Below are 13,461 nucleotides of genomic sequence, written 5' to 3' on the forward strand. Positions count from 1 at the left end.
GTCTCTGCTGGAAATATCACTTTGCCACGAAGAAAAATAATCCTGATCCCACTCCTAATGATCCAACTCCCCAAGACACTATCCAAATTGAACGCTGCCTGGAACAGTTCCGTCCTCCATCACAGCGGGACCCACCTCCTCTTCCTCAAAATCACCCTCTCCAAACCTTCTAGGAATTTCTCACTTCCAGCCTTGCCTCTCAATCTTTCTTGAAAAACCTTAATCCTACTCCCAACATCACCACAGCCGAAGCCCAGGCTATCCGTGATCTGAAAGCTGACCGATCCATAATCATTCTTCCGGCTGACAAGGGTTCCACGACTGTGGTACTTGATCGTCGGGAGTATGTGGCTGAGGGACTGCGTCAGCTTTCAGACAACTCTACATACAAAGTTTGCCAAGATAATCCCATTCCTGAAGTCCAGGCGGAGCTTCAAGGAATCCTCAGAACCTTAGGCCCCCTACAAAACCTTTCACCTGACCCCATCAAACTCCTGACCCCACCGACACCGTGCACTTCTACCTACTTCCTAAAATTCACAAACCCAAACATCCTGGCCGCCCCATTGTAGCTGGTTACCAAGCCCCCACAGAACGTATCTCTGCCTACGTAGATCAACACCTTCAACCCATTACATGCAGTCTCCCATCCTTCATCAAAGACACCAACCACTTTCTCGAACACCTGGAATCCTTACCCAGTCTGTTACCCCCGGAAACCATCCTTGTAACCATTGATGCCACTTCCCTATACACAAATATCCCACACGTCCAGGGCCTCGGTGCAGTGGAGCACTTCCTTTCACACCGATCACCTGCCACCCTACCCAAAACCTCTTTCCTCATCACCTTAGCCAGCTTCATCCTGACCCACAACTTCTTCACTTTTGAAGGCCAGACATACCAACAATTAAAGGGAACAGCCATGGGTACCCTGATGGCCCCCTCGTATGCCAACGTATTTATGGGTCGCTTAGAGGAAGCCTTCTTGGTTACCCAAGCCTGCCAACCCAAAGTTTGGTACAGATTTATTGATGAAATCTTCATGATGTGGGCTCACAGTGAAGAACAACTCCAGAATTTCCTCTCCAACCTCAACTCCTTTGGTTCCATCAGATTCACCTGGTCCTACTCCAAATCCCATGCCACTTTCCTTGACGTTGACCTCCATCTGTCCAATGGCCAGCTTCACACATCCGTCCACATCAAACCCACCAACAAGCAACAGTACCTCCATTATGACAGCTGCCACCCATTCCATATCAAACGGGCCATTCCCTACAGCCTAGGCCTTTGTGGCAAACGAATCTGCTCCAGTCCTGAATTCCTGGACCATTACACCAAAAACCTGAAAACAGCTTTCGCATCCCGCAACTACCCTCCCGACCTGGTAAAGAAGCAAGTAACCAGAGCCACTTCCTCATCCCCTCAAACCCAGAACCTCTCACAGAAGAACCCCAAAAGTGCCCCACTTGTGACAGGATACTTCCCGGGACTGGATCAGACTCTGAATGTGGCTCTCCAGCAGGGATACGACTTCCTAAAATCCTGCCCCAAAATGAAATCCATCCTTCATGAAATCCTCCCCACTCCACCAAGAGTGTCTTTCCGCTGCCCACCTAACCTTCGTAACATCTTGGTTCATCCCTATGAAATCCCAAAACCACCTTCCCTACCCTCTGGCTCCTACCCTTGTAACCACCCCCGGTGTAAAACCTGTCCCATGCACCCTCCCACCACCACCTACTCCAGTCCTGTAACCCGGAAGGTGTACACGGTCAAAGGCAGAGCCAGGTGTGAAAGCACCCATGTGATTTACCAACTGACCTGCCTACACTGTGAAACTTTCTATGTGGGAATGACCAGCAACAAACTGTCCATTCGCATGAATGGACGCAGGCAGACAGTGTTTGTTGGTAATGAGGATCACCCTGTGGCTAAACATGCCTTGGTGCATGGCCAGCACATCTTGGCACAGTGTTACACCGTCCGGGTTATCTGGATACTTCCCACCAACACCAACCTATCCGAACTCCGGAGATGGGAACTTGCCCTTCAATATATCCTCTCTTCTCGTTATCCACCAGGCCTCAATCTCTGCTAATTTCATGTTGCCGCCACTCATACCTCACCTGTCATTAAACATCATCTTTGCCTCCACACTTCCGCCTCGACTGACATCACTGCCCAAACTCTTTGCCTTTAAATATGTGTTCTTGTGTTTGTGTGTGTATGGATGGATGTGTGTGTGTGTGTGTGTGTGTGTGTGTGTGTGTGTGTGTGTGTGTGTGTCCTTGTTAAGTTGGCAAAACTTTGTTTTGTAAGAATATCTTAACAAGGCCTGCGTAGCATGTGTAGATTCTTGGGTGTTCTAGGTGCTGTGGTTTTAGCAGACCAGTAATGTATGTATGTCCTTATTTGTCACATTTTGCTTTCAGTGTAAATTGTATTGAAAATACTTGTGGCTCACATGTTGGCACAAATTTACAGTTTATGTGTAGCCTCTTGTGTGTTGTGTTGAAGTCTCGTCTAAATTCTATAAAATTTGTCAAAGATTCATTTGCCACAGTCTGAAAAAGCTCCATCTGGATGAAGCAGAAAACTACACGGAAGAAAAATGAATTGTCTGGAAAACAGGAGTAAAACAAGAACTCCATATGGTAACTTTCACATTAGATGATGATGATGATGATGATGATGATGATGTGTCTTTTACACACATTAGTGGCTGCTAGAGTGTATTGCTAAAGTCTTCATGGTTCTCCCCATTTGGGCTTGTAGACTGACAATGGAGACAAAAATTTAATTGACTGACAAGCGGCTACTATACTGATATGTTAACTTTGGTTTGCTCTGAATAAGTGTGGTGAAGTTTAAACTGTTAGCAGAAGGCTGACTCATGTGCGAGTGTCTAAACGGGAGACATTTTTAATGTGTTAACGCCTCTGTGCTCAGTGGATACAGCAGCCACAGGTTACGTGGTGAAATCTGGAGTTGTCCTCCATATAAATGACAGTGACTCCTCTTCACAGTTGTTAGTTGTTCATGCATAGATCATTTACAAAGTATCAGATATGTCATCTTGATTGAAAAAGAAACAGTTTTATAAATAATTAACCATGTGCTACATACAATAATATTTTCTCTCACAAGTGTACATTAACATGTTGTGTTACCATTTTTTGATATGTTGCATATAGTGTTTCTTATACATTTTCACAAACAAATTCACAGTTTAAAAAAAAAAAATTTACAAACACAGGCTACTGTAGTGTTGACACATGAACCCTGAAAGCCTCTGGGTAATGTCGGAAGCCACATGTTCTGTGGTATTATGGCCAGTGCCCTCGGGACAGGTGTGTGGCAATGCAGTTCTTTCAGTGCTAACTGTACACTGGGAAATACTGAGAAGCCTGTAGCCTTTTGGTTTGTGAGGACAAAGCCATAAACTACTCTTGAAGACAGAGTATCTGGACATGACAAATCATTCCCGCATCCCTACAATAAGACACTGCTTAGTTAAAACACTATGACCATCTGCCTAGTAGAATGTTGGTGAACAAAATATAGCAGTGATTCTCGATGGAAGGGATCACAAATCTGTAGTAGTTTCCTGGAGGTATCAGGCACCAGATGTGTCTTCAGTCACATTATGGGCCTATGACTTCCGGATGAGGAGTTAGTGTGTTTCATTGGGTTCAGATTGAGCGAATTTGGTGGCCAAGATATCAGCGAGAGATCACTATAATGCTGCCCGTACCACTGTTGCACAATTCTGACCTTGTGACTTGGACAGTTATCCTGCCAGAAGACACTATTGTTATCGGGGAAGACAGCTTCATCTGTGTCTGCACATATACTCCACAAGCCACCATATGGTACACAGTAGTGGGTCCCTTGTACCACTGCTATTTATTTCCTTTCCTGTTCCACTCAGAAATAAAGCAGAATTGTCCATAAGCCTCCGTACAATCCCTAATTCCTCTCATCTCACCTTTGTGGTCCTAATGCAAAACGTTGGTTATGGCAGTAAAAGTGTTCTGCAGTCAGCTGCAAATGCCTGTTCTCTATATTTTCTCAATAGCATTCCTCATAAAGAATGTAGCCTAGTGTTGTATACACCATGTCCTTTACAGATGAACCATGCTTTCCTAAAACTCTTCTAATAAACCAGACTCTACCTTTTGCCTCCTCTAGTATGGTCCTTACATGATCATTCCATTTCATATTGCTTTGCAACGTTAAACCGTTAAGGATGCAGAACAATCACATAGATAATATTGTGGTTAGAGCAAACAAAGACTGTGATTCATAGGCAGAAAACTTAGAAGGTGCAGCAGGTCTACCAAAAAGGCTGCTTACACTATGCTTGTCCGCCCTATTCTAGAGTATTGCTGTGTGGTGTGGGATCCGCATCAGGTAGGACTGAAGGATGACATAGAAAAAGAACAAAGAAGGGCAGTTCGTTTTTTATTATCACGAAATAGTGGATATAGTGTCACAGACATGATACATGAATTGGAGTGGCAATCATTAAAACAAAGGTGATTTTTGTTGCAACGGGATCTTCTCATGAAATTTCAATCACCAGTTTTCTCCTCCGATGGCGAAAACATTCTGTTGGCACCCACCTACATAGGGAGAAATGATCATCACGATAAAATGAGAGAAATCAGGGCTCGCACAGAAAAATTTAAGAGCTCATTTTTCCCCTGTGCCGTTACAGAGTGGAACGGTAAAGAGACAGCATGAAGGTGGTTGATTGAACCCTTTGCCAGGCACTTCATTGTGAATAGCAGAGTAATCACGTAGAAGTAGATGTAGACCAGGATGTCATGTAGGTTATGTGGGTGACATAACACCACTTTTGGAGGGATGGGAAGGACCTTTGTATCAGGGCATGATGGTAGTTATCGTAGTCCTGAAAAGGATGTCATTCAGTAGTTCCAGTTGGAGTGCAGCCATTTACACAACTGTTGACCCTCGGTTCTTGTTAATTTGCTGCTGAGAAATTACAGGAAGTACGACTGATGTGACAAAACATTGAACAAGCAGTTTCCCACCATTTAATAATGAAGTCTTCAGCTGTGACAGACAGGTTCCAGCCGTTTGGTGAAGGTGGAAGCCTGGTATGGCAGATAGTGGTGGTGACATGATGTGGTTGACTGCTTTCGCCAATGTCAGGTTCATCATCTGGTCTCTGTCATGGTGGTGGGTAATATTGTCTCACTGACCATTGTCACATTCTCTTCTTTTTTGTGCAAAATCTGTTATTAGTGTGAGCAGTCTTCAGCTGCCTATGCAACATGTTTTCCATGACGATCGTATCATGTAAAGGAGAAGTATATGGCACTATTTTGCGACACAGAATGGCTTCTTTACTAGAGGGAGCCCTAGTAGAGGAAGTAAGCAATATTTTGCTTGCCAGTTGTATCTCTCCGCCTTAGGTATTGAGAAAGTGGCTCCAGTATGCAAAACTTGTGTTGACCCTTCGTTTCCTTGGCCTGCTGTGACATTGTATTATTAAAACTGGTCTCTAAATAAATGCCTCTAACTGTCCATTTTCTACACTAGAAATGTTCTCTTCCACAGAATGCAAATTCAAATTTAAAATTAGAATAGGCCACACAAAAACAAAGCAAAATTATTAGTCGCCCTCCTAGGAGGCATAGGCTACAACTGTGTAACTCTGATTTAGACATAATAGTGGTCTTAGTTCCTCAAGAAAATGTCATATTACATCCTGTGAGCTACCAAATTTTTAGGAAATGTTGAGTGCTATGTATTACCCACTGAATCTCAGAGCCTTGACAGGCAGTAGGTATAATCAGGAATGAGTGTGTGCAGTCATGTTATCATCTTTGGAGACAGGAATGTTCATATCATCTTCGTCATGATGGTGAAGCGGGAAGACACACACTTGGTCACCCAAAATTTCAAAATAAATATCCCGTTTTGTGTTCACAATTCCCTGAATTAGTGGACTGGAGTCAAAAAACTAACATCACAGAACTATATTTGAGCTGTAGAACACACCCAGCACTTTGTAGGTTAAAGGCAAAGAGGCAAAATTGTGGCTCTTCAGACCGTACTCTATGCCTCCAGTCAACTATTATCCAGGTTCCGTGCTGTTTGACCCATTGAAGACATAAACCTTCACGTGCTGCTGTGAGCAATACAGTATTCATTTAAGAGCCATTAGTCTCTGATGTCCATCGCATGCAGCTGCCTTCGCAATGTTCACTTAGAAACTGGCTGAGATGGACCTGCATTCACAGAAAGCAGTAACTGATTGTCACTGACGAGGTGTCACACTCTTCTCTGGCCTTGTTTGGTTAGTACCAATGTCCTTATGCTATGTTACATGACTGTGAGTTGAACAGCGTCCCTTGTGTACACATTTGACAGATACCATAACAAATCTGGTAATGTCATTTGAATGTACATTCAAAAAGTACAGAATTTTTCTGCCATCCTGTTGCATCTCCATGTGAACCTGTCTTACTGAGTGGATTCTGTACAATCAACTAGCACATACACACCACTTCAGTAAAGTGACTTTCGCCAGCATTAGAAGGCCACGCAACTGCCTGGTACCAGTTCCATACCACCTGCTTTGGTCTGAAGCAACCAGTGTGATGTTTTAAAGGTGATCATTGACATTTTATCGAGTGAGCTTTGTGATATACACTTGACATCATTCAAGTTTGGGGGCAATCTATAGTAGTACAATATGCAGAAGTAAAAACTTCAGCAGCAAAGATCACTAATTATAATCGTATTTATGATGACCAGTTTTGGCAAATCTAAGTTGCCATCACCATATCTGTACAGATCAAAAATAAAAGTATAATTAAATTAGGTATAATAGGGTGGCTACATATTTACAAAACATGGATATACAGGATGAGCATTAATAAAACCAACAGACTACAGGGACGGGTAATTGCATCACTTCCACGTCATAACAGATGTTCAAAGTGACCTCCATGGGATGTAATGCACACATTCACACTTCACATCATAGACTGCCGCACTATTTTGCACATTCCAGCCTTTCTCCGAATAGCGTCACAGGTGATGTGATCATCCTGTTGAAGAGTCTGCACATCAGGAACTGGTTCAACATACATAATGCTTTTCAGATGCCCCCAGAGGTAAAAGTCTAGGGGATTTAAGTCCTGTTATCTTGCAGGCCATGCTACAGGGCCTCTGTGTAATATCCAATGTGGGGAAAGGTAATGTGTCGCCAAACTGTAATGCGGAAGTGGGTGGTGCTCTATTGTGTAGAAGCCACATAACCTGTCATGTTGACAAAGGCACATTCTCAGGCAGCCCAGACAGAGTACTCCGCAGGAAATCCAGGTACATTTGTCAATCAAGGCATTGTGGAATAACAACTGTCCAAGTATGTTGTCACCAAGAATCACTGCCCACACATTGATGCTGAACTGATGCTGATGAGATGCTTATTATGCAAATTAATGATGTCAGTTCTGCTAAAGGTTGCTTCATTGGCAACGAGGACTGATGACAGAAATCCCATAATTGTGATGCTTTGGTGCAAAAACCATTGACAAATCATTTCTGTATAGGGAAATCCACTGCTTATAATCCTTGCACTTGTTGCAGGTGATAGAGATAGTAGCAGTTGTTGTGCAAGATACGTATTAATCATACTTTCGCTTAAACATGTTGGTGGGCCACGTACCTTGAGCTTGTATTAGAGATCGCCTCAATATCCTGTAGAACTGGGTCCTCCAAATCTAGTGTGTCCACAGTTCACTGCCTCCCTGCACTTTCACCTGTGTGAAAGGACCCATGATCACACAAACACCCAAAAAGGGCTTGAAATGTTATGATGTGGTTGGTGTCTGTGAGGGTACTTTTTTTTTGTATAGCCATGCTGGTTTTGGCCTGTTTGGCCATATACAAACACCATCTCAGCTTGTTCCCAACATGAATACCAGACCATTTTGCTGCTTACAATACACTGCATCATTCACACAGCCTGCAGCACATGAGGAACACATGGTACATGGTCAGAGAAACTTTAATTCGTCAGCACCATCAACCATGGCAAGAATTTCCAGACACACATTCATAGGACATTTTTTCCTCCACTTCAAGTCAGGAATCCAGTCCCTGCAGTTTGTCGGTTTTATTATTGTTCACCCTGTATATAATATATTTATGCAGATACATCTCAATAAGTCTCCATCATATGTGCAATATACTGTATAATGTCATGTCATTCTAGGGACAAGAAGAAAGTGATAAATTGGCATTTTAGAAATACAACAAGATTTACATAAAATATCTTGCACCGACTGCACAGGCTCATATTCACACAACAGATGAAAGATGACTGAGACTCACAAGTCAAGAGCAAAGTTATTATGAACACCAAGTGGAACTGCAGTAGTAAACATACAGAAATACAATAGCAGCATATAAAGAATAAGGAGGAAGTTACATCCGATGAGTATGCAAAACAACGCAATTTGCAATGTAATTATATAAATCACATTTTCCAACCCAGAGTGTATTGGAATAATAAATTCCCTTCTATATTTTTTTACTTACAGTATGTTACTGAAGCTTGAGGCCACAACCTACGGTAACATACTGTCCCCACACTTCCCACCAACAGTTTCCACTCCCTGTGTCCTATCATCTCCTCCCCATTCTCATCTACCTTGCAGCCCTCTGTCAATGCATCTACCTGTCTTTCCCTGTTCCTCACTTACTGTGTTCCTCCCCCCCCCCCCCCCCCCCCTCCCACCTCCCTGCCGTGCAACCTCCTGACGCTGCACCTGTTGGCATTCTAGTCCATACACACTCCACCAGACAGCATTCATCTCTCTTCCCACCTGACACTTCCACCCCTACCCCTCCCCCTCCAGATAGCTGCTTGCATCCTAAATGATGCATTCCGGCCCAAGATGCTGTAGTTGGTGAGCGTGTCATGTCTGTACTCACGAAGGTTGTGGTCAAAAGTTACATGTGAATGTTTTAATCGTGCCTGTCTGCAACTTGACATGTCTTCCGTACGATAAGTAGCAATGTATTTTTTCATACTTTGTGGGTGTTCCTACCTGGAGTTCCATTGTTTGATTATAACAGTGTTGTATATCAACTTTACTAACTTACCAAAACAGTCATAAGGCAAGTACAGTGTGGAAAATATCACCATTGAGTAAGCATACATAAGATTAGTCGAGGTTTGGTGATAAGAATACAGTAACAGTGAACAAATTACATGTTTTTATGTATGTAGGTGACAAAAGGGAATAACTAACAACTAAACTATTGCTTTATTAAAATACCATGTACAAGTCACAGTATTGTAGAGCAACAAAAGTGCAACACAAGGTCTGGGTGTTACACCTATACCTTGAGCTATCATGATCTTTCATGATTGTTTTGTAATACTTGTATATAATAATAATAATAATAATAATAATAATAATAATTTAATCTTAGTTGCTTTGATGTTGCACTCATCGCTATATTGCAAATTATTTATCCACACTAACTCATTAGTTACTTTCTGGTCATATACTAGTAGCTTATTATAACAAATATAGACTTTTACTAACAAAGAGATAGAGGGGCTGGCCAGTACTTACCTCAGCTCTGTACAGCCGATAGAAACACAAAAAACAACCGAAAATTTAAGTTCCTAGCTTTCGGAATAAATGTTCCTTCATCAGGGAGGAGAGAGGGGAAAGAAAGGGAAGAAGGGAAAGTGGATTTAGTTACTCACAACCCAGGTTATGAAGCAACAGGGAAAGGAAAACAGGGAAGGTAGCAAGGATGGAGGCATGGTTGTCAGAGGGAAGCCAAAGATATTCTACTGTAGGTACTGTGCCAGCTTCAAACCAAAGAGGATGCATACAGAAGTAAAGAGGTGTATAGTATAAAGACGTAGGATGAAAAGATGCATGAATGGCTAAAGAGGAAAGGGAAAGAGGAGAAGACTGAAAAGTAAATGGGAGTGAGGTTGGTTAACGTAGGTTTAGTCCAGGGGGATGGCGGGATGAAAGGATGTGCTGGAGTGCAAGTTCCCATCTCCGCAGTTCAGAGAGACTGGTGTTGGGTGGGAGAAGCCAAATGGAACATACGGTGTAGCAGGTTCCTAGGTCCCTAGAATTATGCTGGAGGGCATGCTCCGCTATTGGGTATTGGACATCTCCTAGGCGGACAGTTCGTCTGTGTCCGTTCATGCGCTCAGCCAGTTTAGTTGTTGTCATACCAATGTAAAAGGCTGTGCAGTGCAGGCATGTCAGCTGATAAATGACATGTGTTGTTTCACACGTGGCCCTGCCTTGAATTGTGTATGTTTTACCAGTAGCGGGGCTGGAGTAGGTGGTTGTGGGGGGGATTCATGGGGCAGGTTTTGCAGCGGGGTCGGTTACAGGGGTAGGAACCGCTGGGTAGAGAAGGTAGTTTGGGAATATTGTAAGGTTTAACAAGGATGTTACGGAGGTTAGGGGGACGACGAAAGGCAACTCTGGGTGGTGTGGGGAGAATAGACTTTGAGCACCATGTTATGTTAGCACGCAGACTTCGTGTTGTACGACAATACTGTTCCATCCCCTATACCCACATTTTAAAGTGTCCCTGTCCAGTGGTGGAAACCCAAGCAAATTGTCCCCAAGGTCATGTATGGAGTTTCTGGTGGGAAAGGCAAAATGAGGATTAAAGTCAGATTCTCTCCATTTCTCTGTCAGTCTTTTAAAGAGGAGGATATTCTCCCTTTTGTACTCGAACAGGAACATTATTTCAGGTGGTCAAAATTTGAATAAAAAACAACTGTTTGTTACACAGTAATTTGATACAGTGGTTTTGCTCAAGTGGAACAAGGTATCATGCTGCCGAGTATCAATTCAAGTGAGAAATTGGGGAAGTGAAGTGCTGTGACTGTCTGGATGGGAAATACTAGGACAGAATGTGCTGTCTCCTTACATATGGCCAACCTATTCTTAAGCACAGGGCACTACTTGATAGTTCAAGGAAGAAGTTTTAAGTTATTTTCTTGCTGACTTCTCATCCTCATCCTTGTCTTTGACTTTGGACTTGGAGCAGGACTATATATTCTGATGCAAGAGTCTTTTTTAGAAATTTTCGTATCACATAGAGTCTAGAAATCTGAATTTTCCAAATTTCACCCAGCTAACCAAGCAGATATAGGTTGTTGTGTCCCCCCCACCCCATATATTGTGGTCAAGGGTGGGCTGTGGTTACTTTGAAGACTTACGTGGATGGAAGAAACATGACATCATCATAACTGACTTCTTTCTGCAGTGTGTTCTGTTGGACTTTTTTGTCTAGTCATTGTAAAGTCGTATTTCTCTTGCTTATGCCTGTGTAAGGAAGTCCAGGTACATGTATGTTAGACAGTACATGTTATTTACCTCTATAGTTTTATTGTTATCTATCATTTTTCTTGTGACTCTTGAGCCATAATTTGAAGTTCTTTCAGTTACTTGACATTTCTGTTATTGCACTTCCTCTATGAGAGTCTAGGAATTGAAGAGTGAGAGGCTCTCTGTTTGTGTTATTTACTGTGTTAGAAACTTTTTGTAACACGTCTTTTCCTTTCATGTCCTTAAATTTTGAGAAATTTCATTGAAAGAGATCAGCTTGCTGGTAGCGATGCAGCAGCTTCCTACAGACTTTTTTTACAGCACGTCAGCCATCTCTTTCAATTACTTGTAAGTGTATATGCAATCCCATGAACGTTTAGTGACATATATTTCACACCTAAAATGATTGATTATTAATAATGACTAAATAGGATACAGATGTGGTGGGTTTAGTGCAGTGGTACTTATTCATAGAGACTGGCCTCTCTGTAGTTGCACTGGAATTATCCAGATTCAGCATTACAGCACATATTGAATGACATGTGCTCTCCAACTCTACACACACACACACACACACACACACACACACATATTTGTGTCGCATATTTGGTATCTATAGAAACTACACAGCACTTAAAAATGGAATAAATTCTTGAAATGCGTTGTGCTATCAACAAAAGAAATTATCACTGTAGTTCCTAATTGTTTAAATTGTCATCTTAGAATGTTGCCACTCAAATATAAAGCTGTCTTGAAGGTTGTAACAATAAACAAAACTTACTCTAATTTTGTTCTGTTTCCAGGGATACAGTTCCTGCAGATATTTACGATTACAGTAATAGATCTGAAGGAATGTATTACTTTCCCAGCCGTGAAGACTTATGCAAATATCGCATTGTGGTCATCACTCTTGTCTTCTGTGGCAGGTATGTATCTCTGTGTTTTTTGTATATTTGGTTATTAGATTTGTACTTTCTGTTAGTATAAGAACTTCATTTGGTGTGCAAGCTGTTGTTGCAGTCAGATGGGTAAAATTCCCTGGAAAATAACAATCAATTTCTCATGACATGCTGTAGGCACCAAACTTGATGATTTACTTGTTGTTTAAAAAATGAGGTTACAGTTTCATAATAAAAGTATTACCACCATTTCTGAGCCAATGGCATTACATACAGTGTGAGACTGTACTTATTGTCTGTTATCCGATTCGTGATATGTGCTATAGACACATTTTTGCAACTCAAGCCAAAGGGCAATTGACCTTATGCATAGATCACTGATTCACAGTGAAACAGCATACTACTTGTGGTGAAATTCGCATGAATGGACGCAGGCAAGCAGTGTTTGTTGGTAATGAGGATCACCCTGTGGCTAAACATGCCTTGGTGTACGGCCAGCACATCTTGGCACAGTATTACACCATCAGAGTTATCTGGATACTTCCCACTAACACCAACCTGTCAGAACTCCGGAGATGGGAACTTGCCCTTCAGTATATCCTCTCTTCTCGATATCCACCAGGCCTCAACCTCTGCTAATTTCAAGTTGCCGCCGCTCATACCTCACCTGTCTTTCAACAACTTCTTTGCCCTTTGCCTCTGCACTTCCGCCTCGACTGACATCTCTGCCCGAACTCTTTGCCTTTACAAATGTCTGCTTGTGTCTGTGTATGTGCGGATGGATGTGTGTGTGTGTGTGTGTGTGTGTGTGTGTGTGTGTGTGTGTGTGTGTGTGTGTGTGTGTGTGTGTGCACGTGAGTCTACACCTGTCCTTTTGCCCCTAAGGTAAGTCTTTCCGCTCCCGGGATTGGAATGACTCCGTACCCTCTCCCTTAAAACCCACATCCTTCATCTTTCCCTCTCCTTTCCTCTTTCCTGAAGAAGCAACCGTTGGTTGCGAAATCTAGAATTTTGTGTGTATGTTCGTGTTTGTTTGTGTGTCTATCGACCTGCCAGCACTTTTGTTTGGTAAGTCCCATCATCTTTGTTTTTAGATATATTTTTCCCACGTGGAATGTTTCGCTCTATTGCTCTATTTATATGATTGCAGTGAATGATAGAACTCTCTCACATTTTATTATAACTGAAGA

General features: G+C 42.3%; 1 protein-coding gene across 1 annotated transcript in view; it reads left to right on the forward strand.

The window, feature by feature from the left end:
* The window catches only part of LOC126278093 (putative helicase MOV-10), a 280,795-nt gene that overhangs the window by 216,283 nt on the left and 51,051 nt on the right, over window positions 1-13,461 (forward strand). The window contains exon 14 of the mRNA XM_049977939.1: window positions 12,176-12,298. Within this exon, the coding sequence (XP_049833896.1) occupies window positions 12,176-12,298 (123 nt within the window). The remainder of the gene's footprint in view (window positions 1-12,175; window positions 12,299-13,461) is intronic.

This window comes from Schistocerca gregaria, chromosome 6 (genome assembly GCF_023897955.1).
Source record: "Schistocerca gregaria isolate iqSchGreg1 chromosome 6, iqSchGreg1.2, whole genome shotgun sequence".
NCBI classification, from domain to species: Eukaryota; Metazoa; Arthropoda; class Insecta; order Orthoptera; family Acrididae; genus Schistocerca; species Schistocerca gregaria.